Source organism: Hippoglossus hippoglossus, chromosome 23 (assembly GCF_009819705.1).
Source record: "Hippoglossus hippoglossus isolate fHipHip1 chromosome 23, fHipHip1.pri, whole genome shotgun sequence".
Lineage (NCBI taxonomy): Eukaryota > Metazoa > Chordata > Actinopteri > Pleuronectiformes > Pleuronectidae > Hippoglossus > Hippoglossus hippoglossus.
This window is the reverse complement of record NC_047173.1, coordinates 1,179,826-1,204,294: the sequence shown is the minus strand read 5'-3', so window position 1 is coordinate 1,204,294 and position 24,469 is coordinate 1,179,826. Positions and strand designations below refer to the sequence as shown.

General features: G+C 43.0%; 2 protein-coding genes across 10 annotated transcripts in view; both read left to right on the top strand.

Moving 5' to 3' along the window:
- LOC117757407 (pleckstrin homology domain-containing family A member 5-like) overlaps positions 1 to 11,569 on the top strand; it is a 198,845-nt gene extending 187,276 nt beyond the window's left edge. For 5 of the 8 annotated variants that reach the window (XM_034578551.1, XM_034578548.1, XM_034578547.1 and 2 more), the window contains 9 exons: positions 1,224 to 1,421; positions 2,401 to 2,536; positions 2,750 to 2,871; positions 3,470 to 3,661; positions 4,200 to 4,331; positions 4,553 to 4,672; positions 6,513 to 6,658; positions 7,004 to 7,167; positions 9,308 to 11,569. In XM_034578551.1, the coding sequence (XP_034434442.1) occupies positions 1,224 to 1,421; positions 2,401 to 2,536; positions 2,750 to 2,871; positions 3,470 to 3,661; positions 4,200 to 4,331; positions 4,553 to 4,672; positions 6,513 to 6,658; positions 7,004 to 7,167; positions 9,308 to 9,342 (1,245 nt within the window). In that variant the 3' untranslated portion in view covers positions 9,343 to 11,569. The remainder of the gene's footprint in view (positions 1 to 1,223; positions 1,422 to 2,400; positions 2,537 to 2,749; positions 2,872 to 3,469; positions 3,662 to 4,199; positions 4,332 to 4,552; positions 4,673 to 6,512; positions 6,659 to 7,003; positions 7,168 to 9,307) is intronic. The other 3 variants (XM_034578550.1, XM_034578549.1, XM_034578553.1) reach the window with 1 other exon arrangement.
- A 1,274-nt stretch (positions 11,570 to 12,843) lies between these two features.
- Positions 12,844 to 24,026, top strand: aebp2 (AE binding protein 2). Of its 2 annotated transcripts, none has more exons than XM_034578560.1 (8): positions 12,844 to 13,576; positions 19,661 to 19,892; positions 20,680 to 20,787; positions 20,946 to 21,153; positions 21,233 to 21,357; positions 21,536 to 21,603; positions 23,320 to 23,433; positions 23,538 to 24,026. In XM_034578560.1, the coding sequence occupies exons 1-8, from the start codon at positions 13,053 to 13,055 to the stop codon at positions 23,548 to 23,550; spliced, it is 1,392 nt and encodes a 463-aa protein (XP_034434451.1). In that variant the 5' UTR covers positions 12,844 to 13,052; the 3' UTR covers positions 23,551 to 24,026. The 2 variants fall into 2 exon arrangements, with proteins under 2 accessions (XP_034434451.1, XP_034434452.1); XM_034578561.1 differs by having other exon boundaries at positions 12,962 to 13,576; positions 20,946 to 21,132; positions 23,538 to 24,025.
- The last annotated feature ends 443 nt before the right edge of the window (positions 24,027 to 24,469 follow it).

The window sequence follows — 24,469 nt, the reverse complement described above, 5'->3', positions numbered from 1 at the left end:
GTACCTGGCCACAGGATTGAAGTGTTTCAAATGATTTCCTTCATACTGGTTTCATTTTAATTCAGTGTACTATAATAATCCACTTGCTGACTCTTGAACCTTGCTTGAGGTAGCTAATTCATCACAATGACCTTTTTCAGTCATGTAGTTGTGAGCCAGCAATGATTAGAATAACCCTTGTGGGTGCGTTCATGATTTCTCCAACATTCAATCTCTAGAGTGAATTGTTTTTGAAGAAAAAAACGAACGTATAACTTTTGTCTTGGGTTAGACACTCAGGGTCTGTTCAAGTTGATTTGCCTTTATTCCGGCTGATCTGTTTTCAGGGGTCCATGGAGCTGCTGGGGCCCCATTTTTTTTGTTCTTGTTATTCTGGCTTCTCGACTGCTCGTAACTACTACTACCGGTGTTGAAACAAGCAGTTTTACATTTTCACAATTGTCTTGAAAACAACTTGGCCCAGAGTCAAAATTCTTTCATGTTTTATTCTTTCAATCTCTCTCTGTATCTCTGCTCCAGTGGCTTAAAAATATAAAAATTTAAAGGGTGAGCAAAAGTGACCTTCATCCAATTCATACATCATTTACAGATAATGCTGACACAAAGTTTTCAAGGGAATTTGGATATGTCAGTCTGATTTGAAATGATACGTTACAGCCATCCACACACAAGAATAATAAATGAGTTCCCCTCAACTCTACAGGGCACTTTAGCATCCCTCAGCTCGTTGTTTTGGTTTTATGGCTCACACCAATTTGAAAAAAAAATGTCTCCAGTAGGAGTGAGATGTTGTTGTCAGTAAAAAAAAAGCTCTGATATACCCAGAGAACCAAACGTGCTCAGCACTTTTAACAGACAGGGATACTGTATATCTCAGGAGTTGGTGCAGACCAAACGGAGCTAAAAGGAGAGCAGATTTCAGGGTTACATTCATGAGGTGACCAGAAACTACTCCGAATGAAAGTGAACATTCCTTCATGTCTGATGGATGTGGATTGTAAACTGTTAATTAGCATGTTCACCAAATTACAAGGAATATGTAACTTCTGAGTTTTCAGCTGCACTGCCCCCTAGCGGCCAACGTTTTCATCACACCGTCAGAGTGTACTTGAATTCACTTGGATGAGCTTTAAGACTGTTCAAGTAGATCCTGCTTGCAAGTAAAATCCACTAATACCATATTATTTCCTTGGAATGAGACCTGTTATGTTGACTGTCAACAGACAGTGATGCTGCTGCCACTCAGTCCTCCCAAGGAGGGCAACAGTGTGCCCCCCCGCCCGCCCCTTCCCCAGTACTACGACTCGTCAGAGCGCCCCCCTAACGTGCCCCCCCACCACGCCCACACCAGCGGGCGCCTGCCCAGCCACACAGCCCGGCCCGAGGACCGCAAGGCCGGCTCTAGGAACGGAGCGCACAGCGTAAGGACCGTTCATGCCCCCCCCCCCCCCCCCCCATGCCCTCCCATGTGTGCTCCCCTCCGTCACATCTGTGGTTCGCTGTCACCGCCATCCAGCCCTCTGCCTCTGGACTCTCTGTTTCAGAAGGTCCTCTGTGCTTTACAACCATTTTTATATGAATTGTCATCATTCTCATACCTGAGCTCCATCCTAAAGACTGAATTAACTTACAGGGACTCACTCCTCACCAAGTGCCATTTTGAGTAAATGTAACTAATTCCCCTCCTTTTTCCCCCCTTGGATCCATGCTCCATCCAGCCTCCACTGTCTCCACTCACCCACACAGTCCCATTCAGCCCTGCTCTACTCCATGGATTTATTAATTGAATTTCACCTTTGTGAAGGGGATGTTTTATTGAGTGGGTTTTTTGCTTTGAGTGTTTCAACTACGGGCTGAAAATAGAGATTTAGAAATTTATATATTATTTATTATATTTATTATTTTTTCCATGAACTTTTACTGTGAAAATGTTTGCTTCATTCTTGATCATGAAAATAGGACTTTTTACTTCAAACAATACAACTTCTCCTTGAAAAAGGTTTATTCTCATAATATTATAAGTACAAAATCAGGGACTTTTTCTCAGAATATCTGAACATAGTTTTAGAAGTATCAAAAACATTTTCTTGAACATTCTAAGTTTATCTAAATATGAAAAATCGAACTGTTTGCCCTCACAGTGATCTGTGTTCCAAATTGCCAAACAAGTTTCTTGTGAGGATCTGGAGTTTAAATGTGTTGAATAAGAAACTTCCAACCTCTTAAGCACTTTCTCAGCTGACATTTGGGAGATATAAGAATTGAACCCATCAACTGCAATAAGAAATGTGTTAAGTCAACAAAGCTGAGTGTCACTCTTTAGTTTGTTTCAGAATGTTTTTTAGTTTAGCGAAGAACAACTAAAAAAACATGCATCAATCTCTCCCCCCCCCGCCACAGCAAGCGCCAGACTATCGTCTGTATAAGAGTGAACCTGAGCTGACAACAGTCAAAGAGGAAGTGGACGAGGCCAACGGTGAGGACAAGGACAAGACGGACACCTCTGCAGAGAGTAAAGACTCTGGAGCCTCAAAAGGTGCCCCCCCCCCCCCCTCCTGTTTTTTGGAAAACTACAACTTGTTTAAAACGGTTTAATGTCCGTAACTGTCTGACAACTGACATGTGGTGCATCTCTTGTGAAATGGAGCACGGTTAAATGTTCTGCCACAGCATGAGCAATTAGCCTGACTGCAGTGTTTGTTTGCTAATGTGTAAGTGACAGCATTCCATAATCTCGTCTCTCCAACAGTGCCCCCCTACCCGGTGGGCATTGTCCCTCCCAGGACCAAATCTCCCATGAACCCTCCTGAGTCGTCCACCATCGCCTCCTACGTCACCTTGAGGAAGACCAAGAAGCCCGAGGCCAGATCAGTAAGAGATGCAAAAGCCATGAAATTACTCAGTTTTGATTTGCAGATGTGATGAAACAGACCAGAGGATGGTTTTGTTGACTCTGTGAAGGTGAACTTTCCTTTGAGTCAGAGCTCTTTAGTTTCCCTGTTCCCTTCAGCCTTTTTTTCCCCGTGTCACAGGATCTGATGTGACTGTGGCTCACCCACACTGCACCTGCACCTGCCCTGCACCACCAAACTTCACACATGAGACACACATGCTGAATGTAAACTTTCACCCAAAATGTTAAATACTCACATTTTTGCCAAGTGAAGTTCAGGCAGCTACAAAAATCCTCCTCTTGGATAGCGTGCATTTCAATATCCAATAACTATTTATTGAGATACAGTTGCTGTCACTAATGCTGGAAAATCAAAAAACATAAACCTACAGTTTAATGCAAGGAGCAAAATAATTCAATTTTATTTTATTTTATTTGTACAGCCTTAAATCATAACGTAAATTATCTCAAGGCACTTCACATAGTGAGGTTGAGACCTTACACAATTATAGTAAAACCATGCACTTCTGACAACGAACCAGCGGAATGTAAGCGTGTGGGTGTGCTCCCGTGCAGGACCGTCCCAGGAGTGCAGCGGATCAGCCGGGTTATGGGGATCGAGAGGTGGGCAGAGCGAGGATGAGTGTGGAGGAGCAGCTGGAGAGGATGAGGAGAAACCAGGAGGCCTCGACGCTCCGAGAGAAGAAGAGGGAAACCCCATCCCGCTCACCCTCCTTCAGCAAAGACAACCCTTTTGCTACCCAGCAGGTACATGCACACACACACATAAACTGTAGCATGTGTCTCTAATCTTATTGGCTACAAAAGTGAATGCATTACTTTGCTATCATATGATTATCAATTATTTTTGTATCTGTATTAGCTTCAGGTCAAGTCAATAGACCTATTGGATTCAGAGATAACTGGGAAAATGCATTTTTGAACTATTGACAGGGCTTTGTTATCTGACCTCATCGTGACTTTTTCATGACGTCACATATCGTATGAAATCAAAGGATGGGGAATAGTTTTCAGATCAATACAAGCTTTAGAATGTCTCTCTATTATTTATAGAGACAGGAGATATTTTGGAAAACATTTTTCAGATAATCGTTTCCGTTGACCTTGACGTCGACCTTAAACCAATCAGCTCCAAAGGTTAATTATGTTTAGATACTGTCACACACACACACACACACAGATGGTGTCAAAACAATATCCTGCTTGTGCGAGCGACACTGGTTAGAAGGTTAATTAATTCATTTAATTCAAGTGTGTATATGTGTGTGTGTGTGTGTGTTCGCAGAGCCGTGCCCAGGCAGAGGGAGCCTGTGCAGACCCTGTGGAGCTGGAGGCAGCCCTGCAGCAGCTGAAGGTGGCCGCTGAGGCTGCTGGGACTCACACAGACAGCGCTCCGACGGCACCACAGCTTCACAGGGTTTGTTGTCACGTTTTTTTATATCACAGCCACATCCAGTAAGCTGTTATCTTCAACATCTACTGGCAACCAACTGCGGGCAGCATCACATTACAATTTCAAAATCAATGTCAAATTTCAAAAAGTCTAAAACCTCGACAAAAGAAAGTGCAAATTAACATGTTTTGATTGTTGTGCGATCAGTGGACCAGTTCGTGACAGGATTCTGTTTCCATATGCAGGAGGTGCAGCAAGCAGAGGAGGTGAAAAATGACAAATGTGAGGAGCTACAGCAGAGCAGGACTGTGACCCTGCACAGTGGGAAGGAGCAGCAGGCTGAGACCAACAGCATGGACAATGAGGTACTGTGGAGATGGACTGCACAGCCACTGTGGACATGCAGTGTGGCTTTCTTGTAATTCAATCATTTGACTTAAAAATGTAGCTTTCCCTCATAATACAAAATAAAAATGAATCAACATGCCATGAAAATATTATACAGGATAAGTTTGTTACCAGCGATCCCATGATAAGACCCAATACCCTGTCTATGGCTCTCAGCTCCGCACCTACTGTCCCCTGCAGAGGACATACATCTTTCCCTCATACATAGTTCACTTTTTGAAATGGCCCAGTAGTTGAGCTGGTCACAAACATCACTTACAGATGAAGAAACACTGCATTTGTTTGGAACTATTTCATCTACGGATTAATCCCCATTTGGATGGTGGGGAGTATTTGGGCCAGCAGGACAGTGTGTGCAGGACGGACTGAAAACAAACTACAATGTCCCACGGTCCATAATTAAAGTATGAACAAGCTAATGAACAGTCATTTGAAATAAAATACATGGTAACTATCAGTGTGGAAGTCCGCAACAGTAGCAATTAGTGAAGTGGTAAAGTTCCCGCCGTCACCCGGAGGCTGCAGACGGAGGAGAATCCAATTAACCGTTCACAGCTTTCCCTGTTAAACTCACCGTCTGTAATCCCAGATCTGTGTGTCGTACCACAGCTAATCAGCCACAGTGGCTGTAGCATCTCTGAGTGTAATGTGGGGCAAGAACAGGGGATTTGTAGGAAACCAGAGGAAGACAGGTTGGCTTTAAGGGGTTTATCTCCCGGATTTAGCCCGGATTGGTAGCTGGGACTGGACTGCTCTCCTGTGTGAAGCTACCCTGGAGCTCCATTTGTTCATTCAATCATTTAGTGCTTTCTTAATTTTCTTCTGTTTTGTCATCTGTCTGCTCATTTATTTCTTAAATGGGTTTATTTTCTTCTTTCTTTAATGGTTCAATTATCTACTAGTTTGTCCCCTAGTTATCACATATCACATAAATGCTAATGGTCTGTATGTATATAGCTCAAAGCACTTTACAGTACAGTTTTGCGATCCACCTATTCACACATTGTCATACAGTACAACTATGAGCAGCATTTTTTCTGTTAGAGGCATTTTGGAGTTCAGTATCTCGGCATGCGTAGTATCCCCTGGTCAGAGGGCGACCCGCTGTCACCCCTGAGCCACAGCCACAAATAAATATGTTTGCATACTGTATTTGACCTTTTTCCAATATCCATATCTATTTCTCTGGAGTGATCCTTATTTCTTTATTTATTTCATATCATAACAGCACAAAATGAAAGACTTGCTGACACAAAGATACAAATCACTGCATGTAACAAAACTGAGAGCACATCTGCAAGCACAACTCACTTTACTGTTTGAAAACATTGCCTTATGTTGCTTTCTATAAATTAACTAACCTTTAAGAACTGAAATTAGCTCCTTTTTACCAATAATGCAACTATACACTGGTGCAAAACTGCTAAATCCTCCATTTTCAAATTCCAATGTGCATACTTGCCTGCGTGTGCGCTTGATGTTAGGGGTAAGGTGTGAACTGATCTTGGGTTGAGGTTCAATGTGAAGGATTTAGTGACCTCTAGTGATAAAATTTCAGATTGCAACATCCTGACTACTCCTTCACCCAACCTCCATTTCCAAGGGTGTATTACCTATGGTGGCCTTCAGGTGATGAAAATGTGAAAGGTCCTCTCGAGAGCCAATGTTTTGTTTGTTCTGGGCTACTGTGGAAACATGGTGGTGTATATGGGGTTTTGCTTTAAGGCTAGGCTGTCCATCATCAATGGAATTCAATGCTATGTCCTAAAACAGGGTGTGTGTGTGTGTGTGTTTCAGCTGTGTGAAAGTCAGAGGGTGGTGATTCTGGACCTGGGCACAGAACCTCAGCATGTGGAGATAGTAAACCTCGAGCCTTTTGAGGATGATGAAAGCAAGAAGCAAGATCTGACGAGCTCACCTACAAACACCACCACGGAAAACAGGTGTGTGTGTGTGTGTGTGTATGAGCTAGTATTGACCCCTCCCCCCCGGAGAATGTCAGGATATTATGTGGAGATCAGGGCATGTCTGAAATCAGCTTGAGTGATTTTTTCCCCAGACATTTTAGGACAGAGGAAAATTCCCATTCAAAGGGCAGACCCTTTCTGGTGATTGCACAAACCCTCTGTCAGTCGGAGATTGAAGGTATCTTTTCCACCAAAGAAAAGCCTTCAGTGCTGTCGTTTTCCCATCTTTCACTGAGGAAACACTCTCCAGTTGATATAGCCTACTTATAACCGATAAGATTCTGATGTAGTATTTCTTCATATAATAATCTGCTTCTGCAGCCTCCACACCCCTGAGCCTGAAATGGCCAGTCCAGAGCCCAAAGACGAGGAGGGGAACCTGACGCCACAAACCACCAGAGAGCAGAAGCTGGACCGGAGCCTGGACTCGTACAACCAGCTCACAGCCGACAACAAGAAACACAACAACAACAACATGCTGGCCTGTAAGTGAACTCTCCCTCAATCACTGCTCCCAATGTGACCTTCACAGTAAAAGCATCTGCTCATTCTGACCACATTTCAAATACACCCACAGATTTCATGATTCAAATCCCTTTTCCACACTAAAATCTCGTATGTGCACTCAAAAATCTTTGGATATTTGAGGATTTATATTTATCTGATAAAAAGCTTTGCAGGTAGATCCATGTTGTCGGTCAATCTGTTCAGAAGGAGGAAACCAGACTCCATAACCAGCTAAATCAGGAATCGCACAAAGAACCTTCCTTCTGACAATATTCTGGTATATTAAGACCAAAAGTGGCTCCTGGGTAGATGGTGCACGGGGCAGGATAGAGACATCATGAACACAACCACTGAGGCCACTGGCAGGGTAAAGTCTGTTAATTGTCTGGTTTGTTTTTCTTCACACATACGGCTCCTCCGGGTTAGATCTAGAAAAGTTCAGGGTTACTCTACATGTGGTAAAGCAATGTGACTCACTACACCCTCAGGCAACATCCACACAATCCATCCATGCTTTATCTTTTCCACTCATCCTTAAAGGGTCGTTGGACCAATGAAAAGATGGAACCGTTACTGACAGTGGTGTTAAGTGTTACCAATGCTGTGCATCCACCACGGCTGATGACTGACTGATAAGAACCAATCAGGAAGAGGGCGTCTGTGTCTGAAAACCCAAAGTTTTTCAACTAGAACGAGGCCAGCAGCATTTCCAAAAAGTGATTAAATTGAAATGTAGTATTTTAAGTTGGACAAATCTATTTCAGCAGGTACGTGTGTGTGTGTGTGTGTGTGTGTGTGTGTGTGTGTGTGTGTGTGTGTGTGTGTGTGTGTGTGTGTGTGTGTGTGTGTGTGTGTGTGTGTGTGTGTGTGTGTGTGTTAGCTAGTATTGACAATGGTGTCAGAAGGGTAAAACTAGAAAAACAGTTTTAGTTTAACATATCACATCACATGTGTGTGAAGTTTAGTTAAGACAAATAAGACTGTGAATAGAACACGTAGTTTTTACTTAAACACTCTTTATGTTTGTCTTGGCTGTGTGAATGGAATTTTATGTTAAAATGTGCAAATAATGGATTATCCTATTAGAAATGTGCTAATTCACATACATTTCCAGAACTGAAAGCTGGAGATTGAATAAAGCCAGGTTCAAAACTGTGGTTTCATTGGATTGACGTATTACAGAAGCTGGATCTGTCTTTTACTTTTATGCTGTCAACAGCCATTAAAGATAAATTAAGAAACCATGTTGAAAGAAAACATGTTGCAAAATAGCCGAAGATCTGAAAACAGGCCAGTGTGTGAAAAAAACTATGTTTTTGCCCGTAATGTGTCATACTTAGGTATTTTTATTCACAGTCTAAAATTCCCACTGCATTTACTCACACACATCACTGTGGAATGAGGAGCCTGAATTAAATGAATGGAACCCATGACCTGCAAGCCAAGCAGACAGCACACTCTAGTGGACTAATAACAAACTGCAAGGTTTTGAAATGGAAACAGGGAGCAAACGTTGAATGTTTCAACCTTTTGGAAAACAATATTTTCTTTCTTTTCCAGAACTCGCAGGGATTATTTATACCACTGGGAATTCTGTCCATTAAATACACAGTAACAGCCAGCAGACTAAAAGCCATAGCAAAGACTGGAAGCAGGGAAAAACCGACCGTACAACTGCATCCAAACAATATCCATCTAACATCACCTCTTCAATTAGCTGATTATCTTTATATCTATGTCTTATTTACAAATGTGCTACTTGATAGGCAGACTTTTTTCTTTTTATCTACTCACTATATAGACTTGTCACACTCATGCTGTTGTCAATGTTTCACAATTGCGAACATGTAATATATGTATCAACAGGTAAGACTCTCATCTTTTCAGTAATCGAGGTCGGTTTCAACAAATGAAAATGAAAATGAATCAATGCACAGCAGTGTACGCAACTGTGACCGTTAAAAGATTGTGTCCATACCTTCAAAACTGTCTGGAAGTCCATCATTGTCCTCATTCATTGTAAATGGCGTATTTTCTCTCACTCTGGTAGCTTGATTTCTAGATTACAGCTGAATCCTTATGACACACACTCATTTCCACCCTTTCTCCCCTCCACAGCGCAGACATTCACCTTGGTGAGCAGCGACACGTGAGCCCTACCGGCCTCGATCTCCACACTGGCATCCCGTAGAGCCCAAATGTAGCCAGCCTGCACAGAGCATGCTCCACGGCTTCTGACAACAGAACTACTTTGTTACTACTGTTACATGCCCACAAGGAGACTGAGACTGAGAGGACGGCAGCCCTGCTAACAGACCGGACCACACACCGATGGACCACCCTCACATCCAGACAGAGAGAGAGGCAGATGTACTGCATCTTAAGCACCTATTAGATCTGTTCCATACTGACGTGTCCTGAAGCCGAGCATTCATTCCATGTTGTCCCAAAACATTTATGCATAGATGTAAGATTGTGAAATGGTTTTGTTATTTTAAAGGTTTAAGGTTACAACTTGTGTCCGTTTCAGCTGAAACACACCAGAGATCTTCTTTATGCCTGTATAAAAGATGATGCAATTGGTGGTGAAATTACAAGTAACAAAAAATAGGGTTTTTGCTCCAAATGAATCACCAGCTATGACGTCCATTACTGAAACAAGAAGGTTTGGGGGATTAACCTGACTATCAACTGATTCATTTAACTACTTGACCAACACAATGGTCATACCTACAGTTATGAACACTGGTAATAGTTGAACAAGTTGTGTTTATTGTACAGAGATAATGCAGCACTGGGTGGGGCTTACTGATCACCAGTCCTTGTTGGCTCAATGGGCCCTCGGCAGTAGTAATGAGGGTGTGTGTGTGTGTACTGTGTACTGTGTACAACTGGTTCCTACTAAAAGGAACCTGTTGAGGTGGTTGGGGCATGTGGCAAGGGCACACCATGGTCACCAGGCTTCAACAGCTCTCCAGGCATGTCCCAACTCATTACGTCATGAGGCTGCAGTACACACAGGGGAACGGTTAATCACTGCAACACTGAAACAGGAACACTGTTATTTTCTATTTCTGCGAGCTACAGCCCGATACAAACCATTGGCACATGTAGATAGAGTGCATTATTTATTACCTTCTGTTTTACTGATGGATGCAGTTATCGCTGCAACCTATTAGGGAATTAATTTTTACCTGTAAAGTGTCCAGCAGTGCAGAGTGCTATATGGAGTCAGATTAACATGGTTTTAAATTGTTTAACAGTGTAAAGAAAATGGTGACCAGGCCATTCAGTTGTGTGGTTGTCAGTCTTTCCCATCCCTGGGTCAGCTGGTCCTTCTGCCTTCTGTGGTCACAGACGCTTATTTAATTTGTTTCTGTCTTTATCTTTAATTCTGCTTTAGAACTATAAACATAAAGAGCTAAACTATTTCACAATCTTGACTGTATGTACGATTTGTTTTCGGGGGGGTAATATAGCTCCATAGAACCATGTTGCCAAATACATACACACGTGTCAATATACATAACTTTTGATACCTTGCAAAGTATTATGTCATTTTAACATGAGTATTTAAAATGAGAATATTTTAGTGATGTGGAGGAGAGGAAGCTAGCTGTTACCGAGTGGCTGGAGGCGAGTGTACAGCTGTATATAGGAGCACCTGAGTCATCTCACCGCAGATGGGCTAAGCACCAAAACCCGACACACATGCAGTGCTTTACTTTAACCCCAAAGTGATCGCTGATGGTCTTTGATTTTAACCCTCTCTGATTTCAACCCTTTGTGTTGCTTTGAGACCAGAGGCTCCCTTAATCGCTCTATTTTCACACCCGTTGCACCTGCATAGTAACAGATTGTCCTTTATTGAGTATACATATATAAATATATAAAAAAGTATATAAAGAAACTTAAAGCAGGTTTTTACTTCAACAAGGTGCCACTTTGTGCTGCTGCTTTTCTCTTCTTTTTGGACACCGCTACGTATCTTGCAGAAGTCTGTCTCTCTTTGTTTTCCTCTGTTTGGTTTTCATTACTTAGGGGATCTACAGTGAAGAGGCTGAGGGACATGAGGCGGATCAGACATTTGGGGTTTGAATCTCTGTGGTGGTGAAGAATCGCAGAATAGCACATGTACGAAGCAATAAGTAGGACTTTGGAGCTCCAGGACATAAAAAGAAATTTAAAAAGAGATGTATAAACTGTAAAAACAAAATAAATAAAGCAAGATAGAATAATTTATGTACACACTGAAAAGAAGAAGAGCAAATATTATAACTATAAGAGGTTATTATTAATATTATTAGGGTCAATATGCAAAAAGTTCATACCCATCTGTTTTATATCATGTGAAATAAATGTTGATGTTCTTAAAACGTTCTTGTAACTGTTCTCATTTCAACCATGTCAGCTTGACTTCTGCTTTTCAAGTCTTCTGAGTTTTCTGTGACTTAAACTGGATCTGTGGTTCTCAGCCTTTGACTGGTAGCAACTTACAATGAATCAGAGTGTACTTTCCAGGTTGGGAACCTACGGGCGTAAGAACCTGCACAACCTGAGGGTTAAATCTGAATACAGGATGTACTGTTCAGGGTGGCTTCTATTTGAAATGTGGGCTTTTAGCCACAGGGCCATGTTGGGCATAAATAAGAGAAGATTAAATTTAAAACATTGGAGTAACAGCCATTGCACCATCCACTGATCTGATTGGAAAAATGTGTGCATTCGTTGGAAGTGCTTCATCAATTAAAATGATCCCTTCAGCCATTGTTTAAAGCTCTGGAAAATGCTCACACCTGGACCTTGAGTTGGATTTTTCATGTTAAATTTTTAGGCTAAAACATGGGGGTGGAAAAAAACTCCAAGCAAACGTGACCACGTGAGAGGGTTGAAAGCTCTGGAAAAGTGAATTGTTCTTTGCATTCTGCAAAAATGTTAATGATGCTGAGGTGGTATATGTGCATGCAAAAGGTTTTACTGATTATTCCACTCACTATTATCTATCAATTAATGATCTATGAAGTCGGTGCCCAATATACCTGAAATGCTTTAACTAGACGGAGCATCTTTTCTCCATATTAGCTCAGGCAGTGGATGAGCAGGCCTTCGTTTCAATGCAACAAGTTGGCCACTGAGGTCAGCGTGGCTCAGTGTCCACCCGGAGAAAGAGGGTGGTGGTTCAACGCCGCGGGGGAAGTGATGGAGGGTGAAAAGGGGCAGTAAATCAAAAAGTCGCGGGGTGCACCTTGCTGAGATAACAACGTGCCTTTTCAGCACTTTTTCACTGGGATCATTTTTCTGTTTGTCGGAACACGTGGAGCTGAGAGGCCACAATGCCAAAGATCGTCTAGGCCTACGAAGATGACGCGCTGTGAAAAACAAGTTCGGTCTGCTCCTTCCGGGCAGTGCTATATTAGACCCTACACTGAGCTTGTTGTGGTCGTGTCCCTTACATCTTATTACACCAGGTATTCCATCGTAGCCAATAATACTGGATGTGACCGGGAAACTAACAAAACGTGTCATTTAGTCTGAAAGGACGTTATAGCTATAGCTTAAAATTGTAGCAGAAATAAAGACGTATATATTAGTAAGAGTTGGACATAGTTGGGGTTCGTGGTGTTTGTCAAAAGTCAGAATATGCGGTGTAAACTACGTGGGGTGAGTAATGGTGTAGGCGCTCCGCTCCCCGTACCGAGTGAGGCATCTGTCCGCAGAGAGCAGCTTGGACCATGCGGGGCCGTGACGTCACGCAGAGCCGCCGCTGTGTTGTATGCTCAGAGAGTGAGTGGAGGAGAGGGGCAGCGTCAGGGCAACTTTTCCACTGGAACATCACCGATACATCTCCCCGTGTTCTTCCAAAATGGCTCCAATCACGACCGACGGAGCCGAGCAAGAGTCTCAGCCCAAGCCGGATCAAAACGGCCCCGGCGAAACAGCAGAAACCGGCAGAGAGGAGCAGGCCGTGCCGGACCCCAAACAGGAACCGGGCGACAACAACGAGAGCAGAGGAGGAATGGACGTGAGCGGTGGTCGTGGTGAGCCGGAGCAGCCCGGGGACATCCCGTCCCGTGTCCCCGACACCGACAAAGAAGCGGCGTCCCCCACCGAAAAGCCCCAGGGCGAGGAAGGGGAGCCCGGCGGCGAACTCGCCGAACCGGGGAAAAGTCCCGTTCAGGGGAGTTTGGCGAGTAGTGTCGATTCCGCACAGGAGGGCTCCCGGGTGCTGAAAGAAGAACAAAGAGAGGGGGAGAACGTGTCCTGCTCGCCGCCCGCAGAGCGCACAAAGACCGCGGAGCGAGCCGGACACGGCGCCAAGAGACGGGCCAGCGTGGAGCTGACCTCGTCGGATGGAGAGCCGCTCAGCCGGATGGATTCGGAGGACAGGTCTGTAGAAGCAGCGAGAGGCCTACACTGATTCCCCCAGCAGCCAAGAGGCGGTGTTAGGTCACAGCATGGTGCCAAGTTCACTGGTTTAATGTTGGCTCGGGACTCCGCGTTCACAGCCTCCCGTCGCGTCTCCTCCGCCCGGTAGAATAGTTCCTCGGCACGTTTGTACAACGTGCTTTAAATATGGTGAAGTTAGTTGTAGGCCACATGTGTGCAGATCACATCTCCAGCTGCACCACTTCACCAAGATAACACTGATCCCACATCAGCCTGGCTCCATGATAGTGGGGGGGTTGATGTGTTAAATACCCTTTAAATACAGTCTATGGTTAAATCACATCTCCTACATTTATCACTAATCTAGAGGATGCATCGACTTTCAAGATGGGGACTTTTCCCCATGCAGCAGGACACTGGTTCCCAGCCTTGGTGACTGGAAGCCATTAAACCAGTGTCATAACTTTAAAATATTAGACACCATTTTTAAAGCGATTATAAGCTAGTGGAGCACATTGGTTCAACGTTCCTGGCCTCAACCATCTCTCCAGCCCTCATGTTTATCATGCAGCCCCCCCCCCCCCCCCCTGTGGTCACTGCAGCCATGTGTGGACCCCAGCTGCAGGACACAAGTGAGGGTCCGTGCACATGGCTGCACTTAGACAGGCATTACCATGTTGTAAACTTTAGAATATACTCAAATCACAACTTGGATCATCTCACGGCACTTTACATAGTGAGATTGAGGCCTTAAACCCAACAGTTCCCACAACGAGCAAACTGGAGGAAACTTTTAGCAGAACCAGGCTCAATGTGGGGGGGGCGGCCATCTGCCTCGACCGGTTGGGGTGAGTGGAGGAAAATGGGGAAGAAAGGAGAGGTGAATAGAAAAGAGGGGAGACAAGAGAGAGTGATCCGGAACAATGGTGTAACCATCGTATTTAAGCTCTGTCAGACAGTTTTTTATAATGAAAACAATAAGGATGTTCTTAATGATAGCCAGTTAATGATAGTTGTCGTTGAGTAGTATCAGATCTGGACCCTGCAGCTCTGGAGTCCTGCAGAATGAGAGCGAGAGAGATACTGTATAGAGAGAGAGATAGAGACTATTTACTGAAGCAGTCATCCAAATCAACTTGTTTTATATATTTTATATAAAAAGTCATGCCAGGGATTTTGGTGATGCCCAGGAAAATGTATGCACTGCTTTTAAAACCCCTAACCTCCTTGTGATTGTGTATTGGGCCTGTGTGCGTCACATCATGTTGCAATACAGGCTGTGGGCACTAGGATAAAATCTCCTCACCGCCCTGCTGGTGGGGGTTGATCAGCACCCCCCCACCGCATCATTGGACAAGTCTCGTCTTGAAAAAGTTGAATCATACACATCTAGAGATAGTGTTCAGTATATCACAGGTTGCTGAGGGTTAAGGGCAGAGGATGTCGCACACTGTTATGCCCTATGAGTCAAATGTGATTTGTGAAGTAGATAAGATAATCCTTTATTCGCCCCACAGTGGGGAAGTACGGTAAAGTAACAATACTTATAAATGTGGGAGATATAAAAAAAAATCGAAGAAACCGAAAGGAATAGAAACTAATATAAACAATTGTAAACAGAATATGTACCGCGTGAACCTATGTACAGTAGAATATGGGCTATACAAATAACATTTGAGTGATATTCTAAAAAATGATGCACATCACTTGTCAATCTTATTTTAATTGTATAGCCCATATTCACAAATCATAGTTTGTCTCATAGGGCTTTACAAGGTGCGTCCTCCGTCCTTAACCCTCAACAAGAGTAAGGAAAAACGACCAAAAAAAACCTATCAACGGGGGGAAATGTAGAAACCTCAGAGAGCCACAAGTGAGGGATCCCTCTCCCAGGACAGACAGGAGTGCAATAGATGCCGTGTGTAGCTGAACACATAACAGTATTTAGAAGAAACAGTTTGTAGCCTAATGGAAAGTGTGTCAATGTTTCCAGTATTTATACATAAGAAATTGTCTGGTAGAGATGAAGGGAGAAGCAGTGACGAATGAAATTGACGAGTTATTTGCATGAATGGTAGAACATGTGAGTAGGTGTATTTTATATCAAGCAGTCTTGTTTGAGTCATAGTCCATGAACAGCTGCCACCACGATCGTGATCTGCCACCACGATCATGATCCACCACCACGATCCACCGCATGTCAGTCAGTTCTGAGTTTGATTTCAGCAGCATCACTGCTATGGACCCCCCCCCGGGTTATAGAGATAAACACTGAAGTTAAATTAAGTAAGTAAGGTCGTGGTTATTTCCCCCACTCCCTTTCTTTCTTCCCCTCTTTCTGAATTTGTGTCAGCATTAGAACGCGAACTCCCCTTCAAGGCTTCTGTGACAGATTCAAACAGTGTGAGTCAATCAGCGTAGTTGTGATACACGATGAGGTGGGAAATGCACCTACACAGCAGCTCATTGAGCTCACTATGAGTAACAGTACAGTGTTCTACAGCTACAGTGGATCACTGGATGCTCCACTACTTATAGACCCATTTCCACTTTGGTTACAGGAAATTTGACTGACAATTGTCTCATGACGCTTTCCATTTCCCTATTGATTAACTTAATCAGTTAATGAAGTTCCTTCATTTGACCACCGGGAAACATTAAAAACCACAAATCTCTCATCTTATTTAAAGTATTGGCAGCAGTTGTACAATTTCTGTGAATATAGAGGAAACATTAACCAACTGAAAGTTTCACGGGGGATTTTCCAATGAGGTTTGTGTGTCTAGCTGTTGAAAACCCCCCAGTTGAACACAAACATGGTATGTGAAACTTGAATCAGACAGTTTTGGTATCAGCTGTTCGGGTTCATTGTTCCTGAAAAGAGCGGCACATTTTCTTGGAACTAAGGATAAAGTTTTAGAGGCGCAGAATGATTTCGAGGAAGAACGTCGACTGTCTTCAGGAGAAGTGTCTGACTGTGCTGAAGCCTGTAGAACATCTGTGGGGGAAACCTGAGGATGTCAGTTTGCAGATGCTGCTGAGACTAATGGAGTGTGAGAGGATCTGCAAGGAAGAATGCGATAAACTGCCCAGATACAGGTGTACGCAGACTTTACCCAAGAAGACTAACAAAGGTCTGATTATAGGACCTGAATACTTTTCTCTGTGAGAGTTTTCAGTTTCTGATTTCTAATTAACTTTAAACTTTGTCTTGATGGGTCGCTGAGTTCTATATTGATCAGCAAAGCTACAACACAACAGTGAACAGGAAGTGAAAGTTTCTGAATCCTCTTGCTATATATCCAGTGAAGCGTATCACAACTCTTTCATAATCATCCAGCCAAGGAGGAATACGCGTCATACTCCTCAGTTAATCATGTGAAGGCCTACAAACCTGAATAATCGTACTAAATATAAAGTCTTCATTCAATTCACATTAGGCACGCTATTAACCCACAATATGACAGTCTATCCACAGAGGAGGAGGGCTTCGGGCCACTTGTTCTGTTTTGCTCACTGCACTCACCAGAAGTGCATTCAAAAACAGTGATTAATTTCAGTTAAAATTAGAACGGTACTCTGTCGGGCGCATAGCTCCATCAAGGCTGAACAGTCTCCTCCATAAAACCACGTTAACATCCACCAGATCCATATTTTTGATGTGGATCTGCAGCAAATTGCACTAACACATAAATAGCAGTTCCCTAAATATGCCAGATTTTTTTTCCCCATTAAGATTCATAAATTATTGATCTGTAAAAAAGAATCCAACCTAACTGACAATGTTATCAAGGAAGTGATTGAAAAAGATTTCCCGGATCTGAATCCACGCCTTAACTTTAGTTCTTTGTACGCCCACACCCCATCCTTCCAACATTCAGTAAAACTGGCTGAGCAGTTTTTGCAGTCAAACAGCAATGACACCGACCGCCCCCAAAAATGCTAGCACATGAACAGTGCTCATATTTCTTCCTCTGACAGTTGCAAATGGTTACACTTATGTTTTTGATAAAACGTTTTTTATTAGTAACTGTAAAACAATTTCAGTGCCTAGTTACATGGGTAAGCTTGTTGAGAGTTATTCTGGATGATATACTTTCCCCTGCTGTTTGTTGGTTTTAAATCGCAAATATGAACCAACAGAAGGTCGGCTACTACTCTGAGAAACTATTTTTAGTTGGACCCACCTCAGAAAGTTTTTATTCAATGTCCAAATGGGGCGGCTGTGGCTCAGGAGGTAGAGAGGATCGTCCACTGACCAGAGGGTTGGCTCCTGCAGTCCGCGTGCTGTGCCAGCAGTGTATGGTGTGTGTGTGACAGAAAAAAGTGCAGCATATAGAAGCGCTGTATATATGTTCAGATTTTTACCATCCATTAGGGCTGGTGGATTCCCAAAATGTAGTCCACTTTAAATTCGTTCCCCACGAATGTTACCACATGTCCACTTCCTTTATCAGTCATTTCAAATCAAAAGCCCTCTGTAGAGTCCTGTAATTGTGACTTCACACATTGCAGCTGTGGCAATAATTGAATTGAATGTGTACGGCTTATAGAAGAGATGAATTCAAACTCTGTAAAAATAGGTAAGACAATCTGCTGCCAGCTTTGAGACGTGCCTGGCTGCCTCTCGACTTTGGGTAATCCTGCTGTTGTGGCAGTTGTACGACCACACTGTAATTTTTAGTTCCCATGCAGAGCCGAGCGGCAGCTGGACACAGAGCTGGAGTGTGAGTGATGTACAGCAGACGTGTGTGCGTCAGGGGTGTTAATCCTCTCGTAGGATGTGTAAACTCGGCTCCCACAGAGAACCACTATGGACAGTGACCAGTGCGCATAGTGATTTGGCTTCAGCACACACGCACCTGTTGCACTTCTGTGGGAGCTGTGAAATCTGTTGTTGGATCTGCATGTGTTTTTTACATTATTGCTGCCAGTTTCCAGATTAGTCGTAAGTGCTAGTACATGACACGTGTTTATTGTCTCAAACTTGGCAAAGCACCTTTTTTAAATGGTAAACGGTCTGTATTTATATAGCACTTGTCTACTAGTCTTAACGGTCACTCACCATGTCATTCATACAGTGCATCTATCAGCAGCACTTCCTCTATGAGAACGGCACAGCCTACTGGCAATTTGGGGTTCAGTATCTTGCCCAAGGACACTTCGTCATGTATAAAGGGGAAGACTGGGATCAAACCACCAACCCTCTTGTTCTAGACCGACCCGCTCTTTCCCCCTGAGCCACAGCCACCCCCCAACAGTACACTTCAACTGTACAGTTTTCAGACACAATTTTTTCACAGCTCAGACATGTTGTCAACAAGCAGTATCCAATGAAAGGCAGGAACAATTTATATGATGCCTTATTATAGTACTGAGGGAAATGCCTTGATAACTATAGGTCAGTTGCTGTTATGATTCTTTTCTCTTATTCTTTCTAGTCATTTTTTACTTTATAAGGTTATTTAAGTTGAATATGTAGCTCTCTAGTAAAAGATAATTGGGCAGTGCTTACTCTATTTCTGATGTTATTTATGTTCCTGGTTAATTCACCCTCTTCATTTACACACATGGTGTATTACAGCAAGATCACACTAGCGCCCACAATCTGACCGACAGTAAAGATGGTGCACCCTCATGTAAACATGACCCTCAGTCGAAAATGTCTGGTGTTGTGTTCTGGGAAGTCTTGTAGTCTGCAGTTTCGGTCAGTCCGATGAATGCTCTGTATTTATATAGCACTTTTCTAGTCTTGGTTACAGTACAGTCTTTTCCATTCATACAAACATTCATACAAACATTCATACAGTGCATCTATGGGCAGCACTATTTCTATGAGCCGTCAGTACCAAAGGACACTTTGGTATGCGGAATGGCAAAGACTGGGATTGAACCGCCAACTGGTTAGAGGACAAGCCGCTTTATCCCCTGAGTCACAGCCAATCGAGATGAGATCTTGTATCAACTGTTACTTGTTTTTCAGCTAGGACAGCCTTTTTTTCTTTTTCTAGATTCTCCCTGTGAATTTTTGATTTTACTTTGTGATCTGTTTCTAATATCTTCTGTCATGTGTGCCTGCTCCAGTATCGGCAGCACCCTGATGGACATGGAGAGCACGGCATCCAGCGGTCGCTCCACTCCAGCCATGCTCAATGGTCACAGCGGGGGTGCGGTGTCTGGGAGCGGTTCGGTGCCCGCGGGGGGCAAGTCTCTGAACTACACGTGCTGCTGGGATCACTGTCAGATGATATTTACCAGCAGTCCTGACCTGGCTGAGCATATCAGAGCCACACATGTGGACGGACAGAGAGGAGGGGTGAGTGTCCTGCTGTCAGGTTACTGTATGAGTGCGCTGCTCCCAAGGTGTAACTGTGTGTTTTATTTAGAAGGATAAAGATGCTATGTTGTTAGCTCCAGTGGTTTCAAATAACAGAATCCATTGAAATGTAGGTTTCATTCCTCCAGCAGTTAGAAGGAGAATATATCCAACCACAAATTGCTGAGTTAAATAGGAAAACATGGACAGATCCACAGTGAACATCTGACCATCCAGCATATCAACTTCAAGAACTGTGTGGTCTCTTGCTGCCTAATATATCCCATCCCTTGGCAGGTGCCACTGTTATTCACTTCACCGGTCAGTGATTTGCATGGTGTGGCTAATAGGTGCAGTACAACCACTGCTATATCAAACAAGAGATCCAGAAGAAAATATAAGTGTATATAAACAAATAAATATAAAAACATATATATTATATCTGAATATTCTCTTTTCCGATCAATAGTAGCAGGATTTGAATCTATTCCATGTTTACAGTTGCAGTTTGCTAGATTTATAGAGCATCATAAATGTTGTAGAGTCCTGTGCATCAACACCACCTGGTGGACTGGAGTAGAAAAGCTTTTTATAGCCGGTGATTGTTCATATGTCAGCAGGATGATTTAAAACAAGGGTTATGTACACACTGTGTTTCCACCAAATGTACCTGGTACTAGTGATCTGTGGACCAAAACCAATAAACATTGATGTTTCTTTAAGATATGTTGTCTGATCACTACAGAACTTACTCTGTGTGTTGACTATTTGTGTGTCTGCCACACAGGTGTTTGTGTGTCTGTGGAAAGGCTGTAAAGTGTACAACACGCCATCAACCAGTCAGAGCTGGTTGCAGAGACACATGCTGACCCACAGCGGGGACAAACCATTCAAGGTGACAACACACACTTCATCTACCCCACCAATAATGTTCTGGTCAAATGATTGCACACTTTGAATATTGTCCACCTGACTTAACTGTGTACTTCACCTTTGTTAAATGATTAATCATATTAACTTAATATTAACTATAAATCATCTGTGTTCCTGCAGTGTGTGGTGGGGGGCTGCTACGCCACGTTTGCCTCGCAGGGGGGGCTGGCACGTCATGTCCCCACTCACTTCAGCTCACAGGGTTCATCCAAACTGTCCAATCAGGGAAAAGTGAAGGAGGAGTCTCCGTCCAAGGCCGGCCTAAACAAGAGGAGGAAACTCAAGAACAAACAAAGACGCTCACTCCGTATGGACAATGCACAAACAGGCATATATATGGCCATATTGTCACGCTGGTTCACACACTCAAACTACTTCTTCATCATATCAATATTTCTTTCCTCCAGCCCGACCTCATGACTTCTTTGATGCTCAGACCATGGACGCCATCCGTCATCGAGCCATCTGCCTCAACCTGGCAACACACATCGAGAGCCTGGGCAATGGACACAGTGTGGTTTTCCACAGCACGGTGGGCACACACACACATCACACAACACACACACACACACAAACTACCCAGGCCATTAACATGTTATCCAGCAAGCAAGACTTTGTGCGTATTTTTAAATGGATGTTAGTTTTGTGAAAGAAAATCACATTCAGTCCTCGTAATAAAATTACTAGTGTGTTTTTGTGTTTGTATTCAGGTAATAGCCAGAAGGAAAGAAGACTCTGGGAAAGTAAAGCTCTTGTTGCACTGGACACCAGAAGACATGTAAGACATGGCTTTCTCTTCTCCTCCTCCTCACATCCTTCTCTCCCTGCCTTCACCTCCTTCTCTGGTTTCCTCAGCCTCGACATTCACATTCGACTCTAAACAGCGTAATTTACACCCTGTTTTAAGCCCAAATGTCATCTGATATCCTCCTCAGAGGCACGTTCACACCAAAATACAATTTTTCGGTCAACTATCCCTTTTACGTTCTTTTCTTTGCCGGTTATGTGGCTGATTCTTCAGAATGTGTGAAGTTGTGTTCACCTGTAGCCATCGTAAAACAACAACACTACATATGTCTGCAGATGTGTGTGATTAAAGTATGACTGTCTGCCATAGTATAGAGACTGCACTACGAATTCAAATCTTCTGATGCACCAGAAGAAGCCGACATTGGTCCTGTGTTTATTTTTGTACACACTCATGAACTATTCTGACAGTTTGTACAGTGTAGAGTTTGTTTTTCTAAACAATTACACCCCATTTAGTCTGGATAGTTTAAGGCACATGGCTTCGTTTTAAAATGAAAAGAATCTCTGTCTTGTCTTTTAGCTCCATATCAGAAATTATCTCTATCCAAACTAAAATACAAATCACATGACCATTCATGTACACTGGTCATGTAAGTGCCAGTATCAGAAACAGTAGTAGTAGTAAAGAGTAGTATCAGAAAATACAATGAATGAGGAACAGCAATTTTTTAAAGTAGAAGTACAGCAGGGATTTGTTTTATTGGACTGATGTTACTGAAGGTAACTGTTGCCCTCACTGCTCGTAGTCGAGTTGTGACTGATAAGAATGTGGGCGTCTGCACAATAGTTTCCAAAAAACACAGTTTCTGTTTGTTCAGACAAACACTCAACCCAGCAGTGTTTCCAGAAGACCGTGTCACAGGCTTGACAATTCCAGTGTGGACGACAGGAGTAACAATGGCAATAGTGATGCACTTAAAAACTGAAACATTAGTGGATACCATGGCGTTTATGACTATTGCCAAAAAGTCAACATGTTGAATAATCATGGGAGATGTTTTTTCTCACCCTTCCCGTGTTTGGGAGAGAGCGAGAGTAATGTGTTGTGTGCAGCTCTGCATGAATACAGTAGACTTTACCAACTTTAAATAGGTAAATATTACAAAATCAACTGTAATATTGTAATATGTAATATTATGGCTGGCCGCCACAAATAATTCTACTTGTAACATTTAGTAATCTCCCAGATTAACAGGAATGTCCACAGGTGGCATAACATTCACAATTGTTAAGTGTTAGACTGTGACGAACACATTCATATGAGGGAATGAGCTGGTATTAACATAAACTACATACCAGATTCTGTCTGTTTCATTCCCTCCTTGAAATGTAACGTCAACATCATCATTCCCTGAGAGCATATTTATGATACAACAAAATGGATTTGGGATTTGGGGGTTCTGCCCCTGATCCCCTCAGAAAGTGAACTCGAGTTTCCTCTGGACTCGAAGTGCTTCTGTTAAAGGTTTGAAGATAAAGACGTGCTGATGGTGGTTGGTTTTATCAGAGCTCACCCCCAAATCCAGATCAGCTCTTCGCACTCCTTCTCCAGATCTCCACCGACACTACAGCTTTCCTCTGTTCACACTGCAAAGGAAGTCTCACTGTCACACACGAGGAAAGATAAAAGAATAACGACCTTTGTTTTACAGTAATTGTAAATGTGTTCTCGAAACCTCTGCAGACTGCCAGATGTGTGGGTGAATGAGAGCGACAGACTGCAGCAGAAGACCAAGGTGGTTCATCTGTCAAAGCTGCCCACAGACACGACTGTCCTGCTCGACCCCAACATTTACAGGTGTGTGTGTGTGTGTGTGTGTGTGTGCGTAAAGATCCTGTGAGGCAAACATTCAATTATGAGTTCGGATATTGATAAATAATCTGACGTGTTTCCTCCCACAGGATGTTCTTCTAACAGTTCCAGAGAAGCTCTAATGTCACATCCTGCTAATCAGACCTTAAGAAGGAGGCCATGTGCTCATCCCTTCCTCTCCATCTCCAAGACCCTCTCCCCCCTCCCCCCTCCCCCAGAGGATGCTGGGAGTGTAGTTATTGTTTGTCCTGGCTGTCTGAGGCCCACAGTGTTTTCTTTTAATAGGTGCTGAGTTTACTGAGGACCCGTAGGGCAAGATGTTGCTTGTTTTAGGTAACACAACTAGAGTGAAAACTAACTGACAGTGCTGTAACTGTAGACCTGTGTAGAAAGAAGCTGTCTTTGTAAATACTTGAGATTTGTAATATATTTTTATACTTTGAATTTTTTACTCCACTGTAGATAGATGTCTTTTTTCCACCAAACATGTTTAAATAGATGTTTTTAAAACTGATAATATTGATCATGTGCATATAGTATTGCTCTGGTTTGATGCCATTAAACTTTTCCAACCTCCATCTGCTCTAAAGTCTTTTTTGTGTTCCACATAAAATAAAATACACACTGTGACTCAATGGCAGAATGGTTTGAACATATGCAACGTGAGCAACAGGTCCCCAGTTCTGCTTCTGACTGGCCAGACTATTTATTGTATGTTTCTCCCTTTCTCCTCAACTCTCTCACACCACTCCTGGTCTTATTCACTGTGACTTTCAAGATGAGGCTAAAATGCCTAAATAGAAATACACTTAAGAGTTACAGAATAGTCAGGTCCATAACCTTTGGATATTGGTACAATGTCTGTAATTTGACCCCCACAGTTTGAAGCGTAAATGTACAGATTTAATTCAAGGGGTTCAATGACTAACTAAAAAGAAAATCCTATACACTGTCAAAGACTTGCATTCATTTTATACATGGTTCCTCCCTTTTCAGTGGCCCAAAAGTAAATGATAAATAT

What these genes read in the sequence shown, in the direction of transcription:
- aebp2 (XM_034578560.1), top strand. Translation starts at nt 13,053, where the DNA reads ATGGCTCCAATCACGACCGACGGAGCCGAGCAAGAGTCTCAGCCCAAG. An exon ending in TATGGACAATGCACAAACAG is followed by an intron (nt 21,154 to 21,232) that starts GCATATATATGG and finishes TCTTTCCTCCAG; the next exon opens with CCCGACCTCATGACTTCTTT. An exon ending in CACTGGACACCAGAAGACAT is followed by an intron (nt 21,604 to 23,319) that starts GTAAGACATGGC and finishes AAACCTCTGCAG; the next exon opens with ACTGCCAGATGTGTGGGTGA.